Here is an 18,203-nt window from a genome sequence, read left to right as displayed (position 1 = left end):
TATGCAGCCTGACAGTGTTTTGTGCTTTTCCTTTGAAGGTGGTGAGTAATAATGTCTAAAAACTCTGCAGTGTACAAAGTGCAAACCACACTCACATTCACTAGACTACTTATGCAATTCCATGCTCAATAAATCTAAGGTGAATTACAATATTATATGTATACACTAGCTTTTGGTTTAAGTTTAAGAAGGTAAACTGCATTCATTAGAAATGACTGTCATCAAAGTGGGTATGTGGTTTATATGAGCTCATGAAGTCTGGTGTATGATTTGTGCTTTTAAATTTAACTGCTTGTTACAGTTATGTTCCCCTATGATCATTTTAAATTCAGGATGTTTATTGGGTCATTTGTATTTGGCTCATTTACCATCTGCCGAAAAAGCCAAATGAAGATACAACATTGGTATGAAAAAAAGGATAACATGGATTTTCCAATAAATTATATGAGGAGATTAAATATACAAAAATCTCTATATATTTAAATATATTTTAAATACAGTTAATGAAATCTCATACAAGCAAGTGTGTGTCAGTTATTGGCTGGTTTTGTTGTTTCATGTGGTACTGTATGTGTTGTGTCTTGTTCCTGGCCTGCTTACCTGTGTTTCCCCCTCAAGGTAGTTTTTGTTAGTTTTATTTAATTTTTACTATTATGAGTCCTCGCCTCATCTCTCTCCAGTCTCGTGACAGTGCGCAGCCTGCTATTCGGGAAAAGTGTTAGCCATTTTATACTACATCTCAATAAAGAAACAATTATTTTGAGCAAACTTAATTTTTGCCAATTTTGTTATTTTTGTCTGTTTTTGCTCTACCAATGCAAATAGTTCCACAGAGTCACCACAGAGCCTTGCAATCAACACAATGGTGTTTGATTTCTGAAACAGTGTATTTGAATGAATCGGTTGAGTAAATCAATGACTCATAAAGACATCCCTTGTCACAATTCATATAACCTGCAGAAATAATAACTGAAAATCCCACACTACTAATACAAAGACAGAGACCTTGACTTGTAAAATTATTTTAGTATTTTTATATGCAATGTTTTGGTAGCACTTTAAAATAAGGTAACATTAGTTAACACTATTAATGCATTAACTAACAACAATGAACAATACATTTAATATTCTTTGTTATGGTTAGTTAAAAAAATACAATGGTTCACTATTATTTCATTTTAGCCCAGCTACCTTAAATAACAACAGACACAACTTTTGATTTTGATAATGTATTTGTAAATGTTGAAATTAACATTAACTAAGATTCATGTTTTTTTTAATGTTAGTTCATCTTAACTAATGCAGTGAACTAATGTTAACAAATGGAACCTTACTGTAAAGTGTTAACAGTATTTTATATTTAATATTTAAAAACTGAGCATTCTCAAAGAAGATACTTGAGAATTTATACTGTGCTTGCTATACCTTTATTGTGATGAATTTATTATGTGATGTATTACAGAGGATTTTTTGTTTTAAGTAAACCTCTAACGGACACTTGAGTGAAGTATTTAACATCATGCAGATGGACATACATAATTAATACATTTCCTTAATGCTACTAAATGAATACATTAACACAATGAGTGAACAATAGCTTTTTTTCATTTATACCACCCGTATGTATTCAAAGCTAGAACAAATCCTCATACAATCACTTTAGACATAACATAATTTTCACAGTAAGAAAAAAAGGGTCACACTTTAAGGACCAATTCTCACTATTAACTTGTTGCTTATTAGCATGCATTTTAGCATATTGGCTGTTATTACCCTGTTGAAAAAAAACAGCATGTTTTGAAGCATGGCAGCTGGTTTGAGCTGGTTATAAGCTGTTGGGCTGGTTTAAGCTAGTCCTGTGCTGGTCCTAAGCAACTAGCTCCTGCTCAGGACCAGCTCAAACTAGCTGCTATGCTTCAAAACATACCTAACCAGCATGATGTTTTTTTTTAACAGGGTAGTACTTATGAAGCACATATTAATGCCTTATTCTGAATTACCATATTTTAGATTCCTTAATCCACCCCTTACCTAAACTTAATAACTACCTTACTATCTATTAATAAGCAGTGAATAGGAGTTTGAGGCAACAGTGATAGTTAATAGATAGTTATAGTGAGAACTGGTCCCCAAACTAAAGTGTGACCAACACAATTTTTGAACAATTTTTAACATGTTTAATATACACAAAAATTAAGTATCAAACAAATTTGTGCAAACATATTTAATAAAGAGCATGGCAAAATGGATGAGGCTATATTTTCGCAACACTTTAGAATATTCGGGCGAAACGTTGTATCGACACAAGCATGACCTGAGGGTACATGAGTAGTTTTGGCACTGCACCACAGCACATTTTCCTCAGGAATCAATGGAGTATATACTGTATAGCTTCAAGAACAGAGTCATTGGTTTAACAAATCAGTTTTGATTATGGTAAAGAATTTGTCGGCTCAGTTCTACAACATCAAAAAGCAACGTGTGTGCTGGAGAAATGATTCAGTCTTGTGAAATCTTGATAATGGACATGGGAATGTCAGCTTGAGTGCTAGAAGTATTCAAGCGGAGCATTCGGCTGGAGGTTGTGATGCTACTCTGAGTATGATGAGGTTTTCTTCTTTGAAATATGTTCTGGCATAGATATGACAGGAACTTCTTGTGAAGAGAAGCATAAATGAAGGGGTTGTAGCAAGCTGAGCTCATGGCTAACAAGTGGCACGACACCTGGATTACATTGACGTGGTTCTTGCTCAGTATGGCAAAGTCGTTGTCCAAGTCACGAATGAGGTTGACCACCTGCAAGGGGAGCCAGGAGAATGCAAATGACAGAACAGACACCAGTAGGAGGCAAAATGTCTTGGACCTCTTGCGCCCCCACTTTTCCTGGTTGGAAGGTGTAGCGGCCATGAGCCGAGGCGTAGCTCGGTGTTGCAGGTGGCAGGAGATTGCACAGTAGGATATGGAAACTGCTGCTAGAGGAACAAAATAAGAAAGGAGCAGGAAGAAACATGAATATATTAGACGACTGAGCTCCTGCCCGTGCCAGAACTCCTCGCAAACCACCATTTCATGACCTGTTGCACTAAGATCGAGGTAGACCGTGTGCAAAGCAGTTGGTGTGGACATTGCTAATGCACAGAGCCATATGCTGACCACCAACCACACGCAGAAAGAACGACCTCCGCGATGTCGAATTGGGTATGTGACCACCACGTATCGATCCACCGCAATGGCGGTTAATGACAGAACTGCCGCAAACACAGTTGCGGTCTGCATCAGGGTAACAAAATGACACATGAACTGGCCAAAAACCCAACCGCGCTCATCAAAGGCATAAAACGCAGTCAGAGGAACACAGAACAGGCACATAACCAAGTCAACCAGGGCCAGGTTTCCAATGAGGAAGTTAGTAGTGCTGTGAAGTTTCTTGTTCAGTCCGATGAGGATGAGGAGGAGGAGATTTCCAGAACACGCTACCAGGACGAGCATGGCATACAGAGGGATGAAGAGTGGCTTCAGGTCCATCAGGAGCTGCAGTCCACTGAATGATGAGGCAGATGCATCTGAAGTCATGTTTTTCCACGATTCGTTATGGAGATAGTCCATGTCCGTCATGGTATGAAGACAAAACACTGACACCTGTTTAAAAAAAAAAAAAAAAAGACCTTGAAAATGTAAACAGAAACTGAATGTATATTTTACTGTTCAAAAGTTTGGGGTAAGATTTTTTTTTTTTTAATTTTAATTGTTTTATTCAGCAAGGATGCACTAAATTGATCAAAAGTGACAGTAAAGACATCCTTAATGTTACAAAATATTTCAAATTAATGCTGATTTCAAGTACATGTAAAGACTGAATAATAATAACTGCTTTCCATTCATCAAAGAATCCTGAAAAAATCTCATTTTCAACATTGATAATAATAAGAAATGTTCCTTGAGCAACAAGTCAGCATGTAAGAATGATTTCTGAAGGATCATGTAACACTGAAGACTATAAAGGAATAAATTACATTTTAAAAACAGAAAACAGTTGTTTTAAATTATAGCAATATTTCACAGTATTAACATGTAACATGACATGAATAATATTCATTAAAATAATTATTATGAATGTATATTTTGTATATTTTGCATGTATATTTGTAAATTTGTATATTGGCGATATGAATAGAAATAAATAGGAAATTTAACCATATTGTAATCTAAATGTCATGAATTTCAATGGTTGTTTGTTGTTGTTGGAAGCTAATCAGAACCACTGCTTTAGAAAAACTAATAATAAAATAAATGTATTGCTGGAACATTTTTGCCTGAAACAAATTCAGCACTCTCGCATTATTTTTGTGTGATTTAAAGTGGAGAGGTCTTGTACTTTTTGTCTGTAGAACAGAAAGGCCATTCCTAATCTATATAAAGGAAAGACGTATGACAAAGTAATCTACACCTACTCTATAAACTGATTAAATGGACAGACTACAGTGTATAAGAAAACATAGCAAATCTATGTTCTCTGTCCTCACATAAGTGAAGAGATGTACAAATAACCTCTTGAAATGATTCTTAGTCAGGACTTCAGTTTGATAATTGCAAGATTCCAAGCAATAGCAAAACGCTTAACTCTTTCTTCCGTTTCTAAAAGCTACAGTGCTTTAGTGTACAGTAGCTCAGTGTTCACTGTAAAAGATGAATGGAATAAGGAGAAGTAAAAGAACAAAAAAAAAAAGATCTGCTGTTGGAACTGCTAATTATTACTTTTCGGCAAATTTAATAAATTACTTTACAGTTTGCATTTTGCATGAAAAGCAATTGTGATTTAATGTAGGTTTCAGTTGTGACAACATGCCCCATACTGGGAATATTAATATAAAAGCATAGGACAGGTCTAATGAAACATCTGAATAAACAAACACAAGTGAAGTGAAGTGTGGCCAAGCATGGTGACCCATACTCTGAATTTGTGCTCTGCATTTAACCCATCCAAGTGCACGCGCGCACACACAAACACACAGCGTGAATAGCCATATTACTGCTGCACCCGGGGAACAGTTGCAGGTTTGCTCAAGGGTCTCACCTCAGTCGTGGTACTGAAGGTGAAAGAGAGAGCGCTGGTTATTCACTCCCCCAACCGACTCATCATATTATGCCACGACTGCTCCTAAGCTGAGTTACATCGGCCAGGAGCGGACAATGGACAAAAGATAAATGCCCTGTGTTGATTAGTTCACCTAATGCATTCATTCTGCTAGTGTAAGTGGATTTCCATTATTAATGGACAGTTGAAGAGAACACTGGGAGACTGAAAGTCCTGTATGCTGCTTTCTGTCAAATAGTCTACAATTTGATCTGTTCTGAACATGGTGTTACTGCTTCCCACCAGACCGAACAGCAGCACAGCTCAAGTCTAAATGAAGAAGACAGCAGTTCCATTACTCAGATCCTTCTCTCCTCAGCACTAGAGAGGTCATATAACAGTTATAATGGGGGAGCCAGTCCCCACAAACCTAAAAGACAGATTCAGTCCAATAATGAAAGCTTAACCTAACTTACCTTCCTCTGGTGATAAATGAGAAGTTTAGAGGATGAAAAACTTTTTGATGTATGAAATTATGATGATTGAGTAGCAATTATTAAATCTAATATCCATTAAATGCATGTTTCTGACTTCCAAATATTGTTACAATAATGGTAATTTGGCTATATATATACAGTATGTACACACACACACACACACATTTAGGGACAACTATCCTACTAATTTATTTTCTACACCTAAAAATAGACTACCTTGTAAAATTGTGTGTTTAGTATCGCTCTGTGCAATTCAATTAGCTTGCCAATTAAAACATTATTTCAACACACACAGCATTATTTCAATTTATGCTAAAAAAAAACAAAAAAAACCCACCTTTGTCCTTTTGATCACTTCTTCAGTGGATGCTGCATGATCCAAGAGCACTTAGTTTAAGGATACAGGTAAGCCTTCTTCCCAGACTGGGTAAATCACTACGTTGCCTGTATTATCACGTAAATTTCCTTCTCATAACGTTCGCAACTCGTGTAGATTGAGCGCTCAGATGACTGGAGAGTTCCCTCTACACGTCAATGCGCACAAGTGTGAGGAACCTTCAGTAACGACAGCCTACTGAAAAACTTGCATTGTTCCAACATGATTTCACAGACCTTCCCTTCGGCTAAGTGGATAATGTAATCAAATAAATAAAACAAATTAAATTCAATTAAAACTAACAAAACAAAAAAATACATAAATCATTTAATTATTAAAACGAACGCATTAATTAAAGAACAATTTAAAATAAATTAAAAACCCGCAAAGAATATTTGGTAGTCATTATAGGTGCGAACAAATCGAGCGCTCCTTCATTAATTCCGATTAGGCATATTTTTGTATTATTTAAATATTCTTTGTAGTAGTAATGAACCACTCTTAATAAAAAAAATTAGATTATTAATGTATTAATGAGACACCTAAAAAGGTAACCGAGGCATATGTTTTGTTTTTTTCCTGATTCAGTATACTATTGTATCATGGGCTGTAGGCAAACTACTGAGCTTGATCAATATATGTTGTAGGCTACACACAACAACTTACGATGTTGAGTAACCTGAAAACGGAAAAAATAAATGTAAATACTAAAATGTCAAAGTAAATAAAGCACTCATGTAATAAAAAATAAAAAATGTACACGCATAATATAAATAATTTGATATATAATAAAAAATATTGATCTGTAGAACAAAGCAATGATTACACTTTAACAGTGTAATGTCAGGAATACCCTGGAGTGCTGCTTCATCCATATTTAACAATAGTGACATCTATTGGTTAGTGCTGGGCAAAAATATCAGCGTGCATCACTACAAAGGTCACACAAGAATCTCATTATGGTTATTTCATAGCTTTTATTGTCTTTTCAGAATAAAGTGTAGTAACATGTTTAGAGACAATAGGCACATTACAATTAAAATTCTCTACTAATGTTTAATTTCGTGGTCGTCTATTCCACTGCACTGACCTACATGTTTGAATTCAGAGGAATGTTCACATGTATGACACATTAGATTATCATTTCATATATGCATGAAAAAAATGTTTATAAATGTATTGTTTGTGTATGTTTGAATTAGTGCATAATAATAGAACATGAAAGGAGTAGCAACAACAACAACAAAAATCAATTTGAATTCAATAGTAAATAATTCAATTCAGTTGAAAATACACACGTTGAATGGTCCATGATAACGTAGTCAAGTTTGGACTTTGTTCAGATTATGCTTGTACTTCTCTCAACAAATCAGATTTCTGCTTTTGCAGAGCATGCTACCTGGCAAGTAAAAAAATCTCAAAGAGATAGATTTTATTTTTTAATTCACATGTATTTCTCTCAGTTCTACAAATATGAGGATTGAGAGGCAAGCACAACCAAAGACACCTTGATTTAAATGTGATTCAAATGATCTCATTAAAGGACTAGTTCACTTGCAGTATGAAAAACGTGGATCACAATATTTAGTTGCTGTCCACAACAAGACCCCATATACTCTTAATTCTCCTAGCACTGCTGGTCAGTACAGCAAACAGGTTATTGCTGTGATGAGGTTATTTCTCTGGGCTTGGGCACTCTTCCTCCTCACTTGGCTTGTCAGTTTGGGTTGAGCTGGCAGGAGCCTCGCTGTTCTGTGCGGGCAAGAGAAGGTACTCCAGCTCTTCTGCATTGATGGCCACCCTTTCAGGAGACAGCCAGCGCTTGAACTGCTCCAAAGCACTGGAGGATACACAAGACGCACAAGAATACACAAGAATAATTACACGCAAACGAAGAGCTGATTAGAGTCATTTGACCACAGAAATAAATGCCTTTTTTTGTATCATCAGCAAAGAGAAAAATTTATCTTTTGAAATTACCTGGATTTCTGAATAATAGCCTAATCAAGGTCATTAATGGAAAAAAAAATCTTTAGGATAATAATTTTCTAATTAAAATATTGCGTCTTCAGATGACCTCAGGACCAATTACAGTTGTATCATCACCATTCCCTACTTGCACCAGAGTGGGCTTCTTATCTGGCTAAGCAGGTGCAAGCATACTTGCCATGTATGATGTAGGGTCACAGAAGCAATCCAAGAGTAAATCAACAACAGCGTGGTTCAAGCAGAATAAATTAAGTATTTTAGACTGGCCAATTCAGAGTCCTCACCGTCCTCTGACATGTCTTAGGTCTTCTTTGTCGCATCTTCCTCTTAATGATGCGCCAAATGTTATCTATGGGTGAAAGATCTGGACTGCAGGCTGGCCATTTCAGTACCCGGATCCTTCTTCTGCGCAGACATGATGTTGTAACTGATGCAGTATGTGGTCTGGCATTGTCATGTTGGAAAATGCAAGGTCTTCCCTGAAAGAGAGACGACGTCTGGATGGGAGCATATGTTGTTCTAGAACTTGGATATACCTTTCAGCATTGATGGTGCCTTTCCAGATGTGTAAGCTGCCCATGCCACACGCACTCATGCAACCCCATACCATCAGAGATGCAGGCTTCTGAACTGAGCGCTGATAACAACTTGGGTTGTCCTTGTCCTCTTTAGTCCGGATTACATGGCGTGCCAGTTTTCCAAAAAGAACTTCAAATTTTGATTCATCTGACTACAGAACAGTTTTCCACTTTGCCACAGTCCATTTTAAATGAGCCTTGGCCCAGAGAAAACGCCTGCGCTTCTGGATCATGTTTAGATATGGCTTCTTTTTTTACTTATAGACTTATTTCCGGCCTTGACCCTTACCCACAGAGATTGTTCCAGATTCTCTGAATCTTTGGATGATATTATGCACTGTAGATGATGATAACTTCAAATTCTTTGCAATTTTTCTCTGAGAAACTCCTTTCTGAGATTGCTCCACTATTTTTCGCCAAGCATTGGGGGAATTGGTGATCCTCTGCCCATTTTGACTTCTGAGAGACACTGCCACTCTGAGAGGCTCTTTTTTTACCCAATCATGCCAATTGACCTTATAAGTTGCAAATTGGTCCTCCAGCTGCTCCTTATATGTACATTTAACTTTTCCGGCCTCTTATTGCTACCTGTCCCAAATTTTTTAAAATATGTAGCTCTCATGAAATCCAAAATGAGCCAATATTTGGCATGACATTTAAAAATGTCTCACTTTCAACATTTGATATGTTATCTATATTCAATTTTGAATAAAAGTTAAAAGTTTATGAGATTTGTAAATTATTCCATTCCTTTTTTACTCACAATTTGTACAGTGTCCCAACTGTTTTGGAATCGGGTTTGTATTACAATTTACAATAACTTTTTACTATTTTAATATATTTTTAAAATGTAATTTATTGCTGTGATGGCAAAGCTGAGTTTTCAGCAGCCATTACTCCAGTCTTGAGTGTCACATGATCATTTATAAATCATCCTTAAAGGGGTCAAATGATGCTGCTAAAAAGAACATTATTTTGTGTATTTGGTGTAATGAAATGTGTTTATATAGTTTAAGATTCAAAAAACACATTTTTTCCACATACTGTACATCACTGTTTCTCCTCTATGCCCCGCCTTCTGAAATGCGTCGTTTTTTACAAAGCTCATCAGTCTGAAAAGCGAGGTGTGCTGTGATTGGCCAGCTATCCAGCGCGTTGTGATTGGCCGAATACCTCAAGTGTGTGACGGAAATGTTACGCCCCTTAACATATTGTGATGGCCTGTCGGGCCGGAGCGACAAGACATAAACATAAAACCCATTATAAACGTGATATAAACATGATTTCTAGTCGTGTTTTCTTTTGGAAGGCCAAACGAAGTAGTTTCGCTTTCTCAACGAAACAGCTTCACACACCGCGGCCTTCAGTGTGCCACGGCCGGCTTGAGTGAGCAGTTGGCTTGCGGCAACCACATGTGTTTTTGTTTACCACTAGCGCATGTTAATGAAGATTTATTCTTCTATAGAAACATGCCTCATAGCCACTGATCTATAATAGAGGGTCATATTCAAGTCAATACGTGTCATCATCGTACAGTCTACATGCATGTAGTACCCAAGTTTATTAGATCCCTGTCGCAGAGTGTGACCATCGATGATCTTATAGGATTGCTAAAATCGTGCAGTGTGTAGAAGGCTTAAGAGCAACAGATCTCATCCTTACAGTACCTCTGATCGAAGCTCCCTTCCTGGAACAGTTCTGAGGCTTGGGCATCATGAAGGAATCTATCCCAGCATTCCTTTTTAGCCTGGGACAAGGAACGGAGCATTTCCCTTGATGTTATGTCATTCGATTGTCCCTTGATCCTCTTCAATCGATTTTCTGTAGCAAAATAACATGCTCTTAGAAACCAAATCAACAGGCCGTATTAAATCAATGGAATTTCCTGTACCTAAACTGGCCAGGTAAACCTCAGAGTCAGCCATGGGTTCCCAGGGGCTGAAAGTAGCTCTGGGAGAGTTTGTCTGAGGGTTTCCTGGAGAGGAAGGCTCAAATGAGTCTGTAAATTGTCCACCATCCTGTTCCTGAGGCTCTGGCAGACTGGAGCAGATCTCAGTCCACAGATCTCCACTAGATCGGACCGCAGGGGTTTCGAAGTCGTCAATCATCACGTTTCTAGTAATTAAAGCACATTTTAATGAAGAATCAGTTATAAACAATCTGCAGCGACATGCGTGTTGTTAACACAAAGGATATCAACATTAATGGTTTAAAAATGAAAAGACAGGCCTGTCAGGTTCTATAAGGGAAAATTGCTAAGTTTTAACGGCGATCGTTGTTTACATAGCAAGGTATCAAAAGTCTTAATGATTGTTGACATTACTAGGTCTCAAGCAAACCCATATTATGGAGCAGTAGAATATAAAATGAACATAGTGATGCTTACCTTAAAGTACAATGCTCTCAATGCACCTCAGACCTAAAAAGATATATTAAAAAGAGAAAAAATACAAGCATTAGCATTTAAGCCTCATCCTTCTCTCTTGCTTTGCCTTCGCTGCTACTGAGAAGCAAGTAACCTGAAGGGATTACCCGCCGATTTTGATTGGCCGTTACACCTGTCCGTCAATAACTCCGTGAATGTGATTGGTCGTAGAGATGTGTTTGGAAACGCTACTTCCGCTTACTGCTTCAGCACGTTGACATCGGGTAGAAATTTACGAGTAAGATTTTTGTTCTGTTTTGATAGTTATGCACTTGTCATTTATATACACATAGTTAGTCTCTGTTACCATTTTAAAACAATAGTATGCTAACATATATTAGAGACGCTATTGCTCAGTGATATTTTTGGTTGTGCGTTTAAAAAAAAAAAAACTACGTATAACATTCTGAAAGCCCAGTTTGTTGCGTATATAATAATAGTCTGTTATGTCATTGTGTATTTGATGTCCGGCGTATGAAATTTAGGTCAGGTCCGATTTTCACGTTTGTTGACCTGAATCGAGGACGCATGTTGGATGCATCAGTGCTCTGAGGTCCAAAGACAGGTAGATCCATATTAAAGCTATTAAAATTAATGAACAAACACACTATTGCATGCATAACAAATTCAATTACTTTTAATTTTTTGATTAGTGTACACAATATTAAATGCATATAATTTTTTACATCTGTTGGGGGGAAAAACATCTTAAACCAGCTTAGGTTTGCTGCTTTTAGTTAGTCTCCCTGCTTCTTAAGGCTGCTGTGTTAGCTGGATTTGAATGGGTTTTAGGGACTTTGAAGACCAGCTTGACAAAGTGTAAGTGGTTTAAGTTGGTAATCTTTTTCAGCAGGGTAAGACTCGGGACAGGTGTACGTCAGAGTGAGTTTACAGACTGTCCGAACTTTGCAGTTGTTGAAATCCAAATATCATTTGTTGCAGACAGTGCTTGTTAGGCAATGCAGACGGTGCTCAGGCTGGCAGCAGTAGCGTTCCCTATGGGTTTGCTGCTCTCCAGAACCATGGCGTGGATCTCTAGTGGCAAAACACATATAGAACTCATCACCCGCTTAAGAGGTTAGTAGAGAGATAATGATATAAAACAATGCTTAGATGTTATTGTACATCTCAATACACAAATGTCATTTAATGGACACGGATTCAGTAGTAAAGAGCTTAATGTTGTCCTTCTGTGACAGATCATGCAGTTATCCGCAGTGACAGAGTGTTTAATGCCATGCTTGCCACTGATAGAGGGATTTATTCCAGAGACCACCCTTACGCTGACTCTCCCCAGTCCATAGGTGAATTTCATACATCAGCAGGCATATTATATTGGTTTGAATACATGAAGCAAATTAGAAAAAATAAAATAAAAAATGCAGTGCCATTTTTCACTCACACTGTTTTTTTCTACAAAGGTTACAAGGCTACAATCAGTGCCCCTCATATGGTAGGTCAGGCAAACACTTCTAAATTAGTTGTTACTGTTATATTTAATTTGCAATAAATGAATGACTTCTTTTGTAGCATGCACATGCTCTGGAGGTCCTCAGTGACAACTTAACAGAAGGAGCTTCAGCCTTGGATGTGGGTTCAGGAAGTGGATATCTCACTGCATGCTTTGCCAGAATGGTGAGCGCTGTCTTTTTTTCAGCATGTCATGCAAGTTTTTAATATAAAATATTTTTGTGTTTGAATGTTTTTTTTCTTGACATTTTTTTAATAAGAAATATAATGCCTGGCACACCCAATTCATCAGTGCTTGGGATGAAAGTACAAGATAAATTAAGTACAAAAAAAGTACAAAATTCTTCTAATTATTTGCAACATGAATATATATATATATATTATATATATATATATATATATATATATATATATATATATATAATATATATATATATATATATATATATATTTATATATATCATGTTGAAAATAAGAAAGAAGAAAATACAATTCTACACCAAAATGAACAATCATTAAAATTTTCAACACCAAGTAACCAAACTATATAACAAAATTCTATACAATAAATATCATGACATTTGTTGCATTTTTAAAATTATTTTACATAATTAGTTTATTTAATTAGAGATACAGATTGCTGTTTTACATTATATTTTGCTATGTTTATTCTGCAGGTAGGACCCTCTGGAAAAGTAGTGGGAATTGACCACATAGATGAGCTGGTGCAAGCCTCTGTGAAAAATGTCCAGGCGGATGATCCAGAATTGCTTGCCTCTGGACGAATTAAATTAGTGGGTGAGAGATTAAAATAATATGCTTTCTTGTATGCTGAAGCACAAACATTCTCCTGTTCATGTCATTGCTAGTGACATTACAAGAATGTTTCAACAAACTTGTTTTTGTGAAATGCTTTTCTTTTCTGTCGGTTGCAGTGGGTGATGGACGGTTGGGTTATCCTGATGAAGCCCCTTATGATGCTATTCATGTTGGAGCAGCAGCTCCTACACTCCCTAAAGCTGTATGCACATAATGAATTAGACTTAATTGTTGTTCACATAGCCTGCAGTAGTCTTATTATATGTATGCATCAACAGCTCCTGGAACAGTTGAAACCAGATGGGAGACTTGTTTTGCCTGTGGGCCCAGAGGGTGGAAGCCAAGTTCTGGAGCAGTATGACCGTCAAAGCGATGGTACTTTCCTCAGGAAAGCACTGATGGGTGTGGTTTACGTCCCACTGACAGACAAACACCGCCAGTGGCCAAGGTATGCATCCAGTCCTTATAAGATGAAGCAGAATAGAGTGATTTATATTGTACTGTAGCTCATCACATCTACGTGGCTGTTGATTTGTTTCTCTTCCCAGTGATGAGCTCTGATTGCAGTATGGTTGCCCCTGCAGGAGATGGCGCTGGTGCTGCTGTTCAGAAAGCCCTTAGGGCTGCATGAATGCTCTCATCCCATCTCCACCTGCTGCCTAGCAACATACTCGTCTAGATCATTCTGATTCTTGACTTAAAACTGAAGTTCAAATGCAGTAACTGCTAGAGGACTGAAATGAATACGCAATTTTCTGAGGTGTCTCTTCACATACTTAAACTGAGTGAGCAAGAACTTCCATATCTAAGGCTTGTGATCTCAGTATGCTTCATAAGTGGTCGTGTTCTGCTTTAACATACTATACAGTAAGGAGCAATCGAAATAGAGTACAGTTATATGTGGAAATGTAACTGCTACCATGCTGACTTTTGATGAATCATTTTGATGTCTCACTACTAAGTTATATGCCAAGGCTTAAATAAATGGGAAACAAAAACACTTTTAGCTGTTGAAATTAAAAATGAGTTAAAATTATTGTCTTTCTTTTGTAGTCTGTGCATGGAGTCAGATTTTGAGTGTTGCCGTTGTCTAATCAGCTGTGTGATTTAAATTTGATTTTAATTAATCTGAAAAATGTTGTATTAATCTACATGTTAAATGCACACAATTAAATGTAAACAATATAAGGCCTTGTGTTTTTTTCTCAAAATAATAAAGCTCAGTATACTATGATTTATGAACTAACATAAACTATTTTTTATCTTTGCCAAGAAATGTAAAAATACATAGAACTGCATTAAAATAAAAAGAAAAAGAAATGCACATATATCTTGTGAAGAGATATGAGATTAATGGCTAGTGTCATTAGGAAAAAATACGACCAATTTTTGCCCCAAAAAAAGGAAGTTACAGATTATTTCACTTGTGTAAAGTTGATATATGTGTTAAACAATAGGTGTTAATTGATTTACATATGTTCAATATTCAGAAAATGTGCACATGAAAATAATTTAAACATCAAGTTTAAAGAAAGACTTTAAAAAAATGAAAGAATTCATACAAAAAAGGGAAGAAACAAAAATCTATACAAATACAAATATTTATATAATACTTTTCGTAAACAAATGACGTCACATGATGTCATCAACCCAAGACGGAAATAATTCTGTCACTGAGCCGCTGGATGGCATGCTCACGTGTGCGAAAGGGAAGGTAACTTAGCAGGTTTAAATGCATTACTTTGCTTTGGAAAAAGAGAAAACAATCATTTTCTGAGACACTTGTATCGGAATAAAAACGTGAGTGTTAAAACTCTGGGAACGCTACGGACAGCGCTAAATGTCAGGACAAATAGTGCGCAAGTCTCCTTTATAACATCTGAACTTCGCAAAACAACAGTTCCATACTCAGGTACACGCTATGGAGACTAAAGAAGCCACCGCTGAAGAAGACAGCTGTGATAAGGACAGCACTGTTAGAACAAATCGCGGTAAACGTAAAAACGAGGAGACGGATGAGGCAGCAAAACAAGGCAACCGTAAAAAGCACAAGAAGTGCGGCAGACAGCTGCGTCCCGGAGAGCGGTACGTGCCTCCGCCACAGAAACGCAACCCTGGCGTCAGTTTCAGCCAAGAACATTTTACTGAAACCTCCTACTATTTTGAAAGCGGTCTTCGCAAAGTGTATCCTTATTATTTTGCTTTTACGACTTACTGTAAGGGACGCTGGATTGGTAAAACACTCCTAGAGGTTTTTAAGAGTGAATTCCGGGCGGAGTCTCTGGATTACTACAAAAAGGCTGCCAAAGAGGGGCGTATTAAATTGAATGAAACCCCTGTGGATGACCTGAATATAATACTAAAGGTAAGCGATCACGTGACAACACTCATTGCCTGTCTCTTTATATTTGCTGGTTTGTTTAATTGTTTTGTATCTCTTTTGCTTGTCTAGAATAATGACTTTATGAGGAACACGGTGCATCGTCATGAGCCCCCTGTGAGTGGGAAGCCCTTGGAGGTTCTGGTGGATGATGGTGAAGTGGTGGTGGTGGATAAACCCGCCTCACTTCCTGTGCATCCCTGTGGCCGCTACCGTCACAATACTGTCATTTTCATTCTGGGAAAGGAGAAGGGCCTTAGTGGCCTCCACACAGTGCATCGACTGGACCGCCTCACCTCAGGTGTGCTGCTTTTTGCTCGTACACTCGAGGTCTCCAAAAAACTGGATGCGATGGTTCGCGAGAGACAGGTAGGATGAAATTCCTGAATGGCATATTTGGTGTAAGGTCTTAAAATTTTTGCATTCTGTTAGTAACAGTTTGTTGGAATTGTAGCTATAAATAAAGGTACAATTATATCAACACTGAAAAACTCTTGACAAAATCTGCTTACAGTGGTAGTCTAAAGAGGTACTCTGACCCACACACTTATGGAGAACTAGGAGTGTAGCTTAAAAATAAAATGGAAAAAATCACTTAATTTAATAATGAAAAAATAGAAATACTAATTTAAATATCACTTTTTTTTGAACTAACAAATAAATAGACATTAAAATCTGTTTAAATATGAAGTTAAGTGTAATAATTGCATCAATTTAAATTGCATTTTTATAAAACAATTACAAATTGCTTTTATATATATATAACTTTTTGAAAATCAAGTAAAACAATGCCATTGGACAGTTCACACATGGAAGCAACCAACCAACCATCTTCTACTGAATTTTAAGACACATCGTCCATAAAACATTTAAACGATGTTTTTTTTCCTTAAAAAAACAGCAATTTAAAACTTGCATTTGAATATTAGTTGTTAATGTGTTATGCTGTTACAATTAAATAACATTCTTTACATGAATTCAGATTTTATCTGTGTGTATATTTGTCTGTTTGAAAAGTGAATAATTAATGTATTATTTTGATGTTACATTTCACTACATTTTTAAACGTGAATGAAATAAATTGAAGAAAAATTGAATATTGTGACCACAGATTAAGAATCTGCTCCCACAACATAATTTATGGCCATGTTTTGTTAATTGCTAAAAACATTTTATCTATAAACAACACATTCTAAGCAATCCCTACTAAAATATTAGCTAGAAATTACACCGTGTATGCAATCTCTAAAAGTCTGGAATTTTCAGGCAAAGGTCTATAAAATTTAAACTACACTTTCTTTTTTTTTCAGTTAGAGAAGGAGTATGTGTGTCGTGTGGAAGGGGAGTTTCCAGAGGGTGAGGTGGTATGTGAAGAACCCATCCTGGTAGTGTCCTTCCGCGTGGGCTTCTGTAGGGTGGATCCGAAAGGTAAAGAATCCCGCACAGTTTTCCAGAGACTGAGCTATAACGGGCACTCTAGTGTGGTCCGCTGTCTGCCTCTCACAGGACGTACTCACCAGATTCGTGTTCATCTTCAGTTCCTCGGCTTTCCAATCCTCAACGATCCCATCTATGGGTCTTCTGCATGGGGTCCAAACAGAGCCAAAGGAGGCCTAGTGGGTATGAGTGATGAAGAGCTTCTAGAAGCTCTTATAAAAGAGCATAGTTCAAAGGAGAGTCTGCACTTGTTGGATTTGCCTGATGAAGAGGTCTCAGGAAAGCAAGGGCCGAAGACAGATTGTAGTGATGGTACTCAAGAACACAATGATCAAATAAATGCACCTGCATCCAGTGGTGTTGCGTGTGATGACAGTTCGTGTAAATTAACAGAGGAGGAAGTAAAGGCAGAAGATAGTCAAGAACTTCACAAGAGCACATCTGCAGCTGAGACTGCGGACAAGATGAATGGTGCTCATAAAGAAAATGATTCAGTATCAGATGAAGCCTCCATAACTGCAAAATCGAATGCTTTTGCCAGAGATCATTTGTGTGGTGAGTGTAAAATTGTGCGACCTGACCCAGCGGAGAAGGATTTGATTATGTACCTACATGCATTACGATACAAAGGACCTGACTTTGAATACACCACCCAAATGCCTGACTGGGCCAAAGAAGACTGGCTTCAGGATTAAACTAAAATCAGATGTATTCATGCATCATTTGTTACCTGATATAACCGCGCGTGTTTACAAAGATTGTTTTTTTTTTTTATTCCCTTTGATTACTAAATATATTCTGAGTGAATTCAAAACTACTTTTTAAATTTCTTTTCATTTAAGATTCGTGGATTTATTAGTCAGGTGCATTTCCGTTTCATAAATTTTTGTTTCAGTTCCTTATATTTGAGAAGGACAACATCTCATCTGCGATGAGCGTACAGCAATAAAATATATATATATTTTTTCTGTGGGAATGAAAATAAAGCATGTTTTTAAATATCATTTTCTTCTATCCCTTCAGTAATAGTAGGTGAGAGTAATTTTAATTAAAACGTGTCATGCAAAATACCATGTTATGCATTGAAATAAAGCTGAGGTTTTTAATTGTCTTATGTACTCCAGTTTCAAACTGCCTATGAACTCAAAACCACCAAAG

At 36.9% G+C, this 18,203-nt stretch overlaps 4 protein-coding genes across 6 annotated transcripts; 2 read left to right on the top strand and 2 right to left on the bottom strand.

The window, feature by feature from the left end:
• Positions 1-1,332: 1,332 nt before the first annotated feature.
• Positions 1,333-3,711, bottom strand: LOC109080085 (prolactin-releasing peptide receptor-like). Its single transcript, XM_019095175.2, has one exon. The coding sequence runs from the start codon at positions 3,613-3,615 to the stop codon at positions 2,500-2,502; it is 1,116 nt and encodes a 371-aa protein (XP_018950720.1). The 5' UTR covers positions 3,616-3,711; the 3' UTR covers positions 1,333-2,499.
• Positions 3,712-6,904: 3,193 nt separating this feature from the next.
• On the bottom strand, positions 6,905-11,043 carry ccdc32 (coiled-coil domain containing 32). The gene is made up of 4 exons (XM_019095196.2): positions 10,901-11,043; positions 10,406-10,629; positions 10,182-10,335; positions 6,905-7,787 (listed from the first exon to the last, which is right to left on the bottom strand). The coding sequence occupies exons 2-4, from the start codon at positions 10,620-10,622 to the stop codon at positions 7,622-7,624; spliced, it is 537 nt and encodes a 178-aa protein (XP_018950741.1). The 5' UTR covers positions 10,623-10,629; positions 10,901-11,043; the 3' UTR covers positions 6,905-7,621.
• On the top strand, positions 11,040-14,416 carry LOC109080078 (protein-L-isoaspartate(D-aspartate) O-methyltransferase-like). Of its 2 annotated transcripts, none has more exons than XM_042774653.1 (10): positions 11,040-11,177; positions 11,425-11,504; positions 11,882-12,016; positions 12,139-12,243; positions 12,361-12,392; positions 12,470-12,574; positions 13,087-13,207; positions 13,345-13,430; positions 13,507-13,676; positions 13,813-14,416. In XM_042774653.1, the coding sequence occupies exons 3-10, from the start codon at positions 11,899-11,901 to the stop codon at positions 13,847-13,849; spliced, it is 774 nt and encodes a 257-aa protein (XP_042630587.1). In that variant the 5' UTR covers positions 11,040-11,177; positions 11,425-11,504; positions 11,882-11,898; the 3' UTR covers positions 13,850-14,416. The 2 variants fall into 2 exon arrangements, with proteins under 2 accessions (XP_042630587.1, XP_042630588.1); XM_042774654.1 differs by having other exon boundaries at positions 13,777-14,416.
• A 445-nt stretch (positions 14,417-14,861) lies between these two features.
• Positions 14,862-18,164, top strand: rpusd2 (RNA pseudouridine synthase domain containing 2). 2 transcript variants are annotated; one of them, XM_042774628.1, is made up of 4 exons: positions 14,862-15,593; positions 15,681-15,977; positions 16,919-17,036; positions 17,147-17,387. In XM_042774628.1, exons 1-4 carry the CDS (start codon positions 15,150-15,152, stop codon positions 17,236-17,238), a joined length of 951 nt encoding a protein of 316 aa, XP_042630562.1. In that variant the 5' UTR covers positions 14,862-15,149; the 3' UTR covers positions 17,239-17,387. The 2 variants fall into 2 exon arrangements, with proteins under 2 accessions (XP_042630562.1, XP_042630561.1); XM_042774627.1 differs by having other exon boundaries at positions 14,863-15,593; positions 16,919-18,164.
• The last annotated feature ends 39 nt before the right edge of the window (positions 18,165-18,203 follow it).

This window comes from Cyprinus carpio, chromosome A17, assembly GCF_018340385.1.
Source record: "Cyprinus carpio isolate SPL01 chromosome A17, ASM1834038v1, whole genome shotgun sequence".
Classification (NCBI taxonomy): Eukaryota; Metazoa; Chordata; class Actinopteri; order Cypriniformes; family Cyprinidae; genus Cyprinus; species Cyprinus carpio.
The sequence above is the reverse complement of the archived record's forward strand: the minus strand, read 5'-3'. Positions and strand labels throughout refer to the sequence as shown.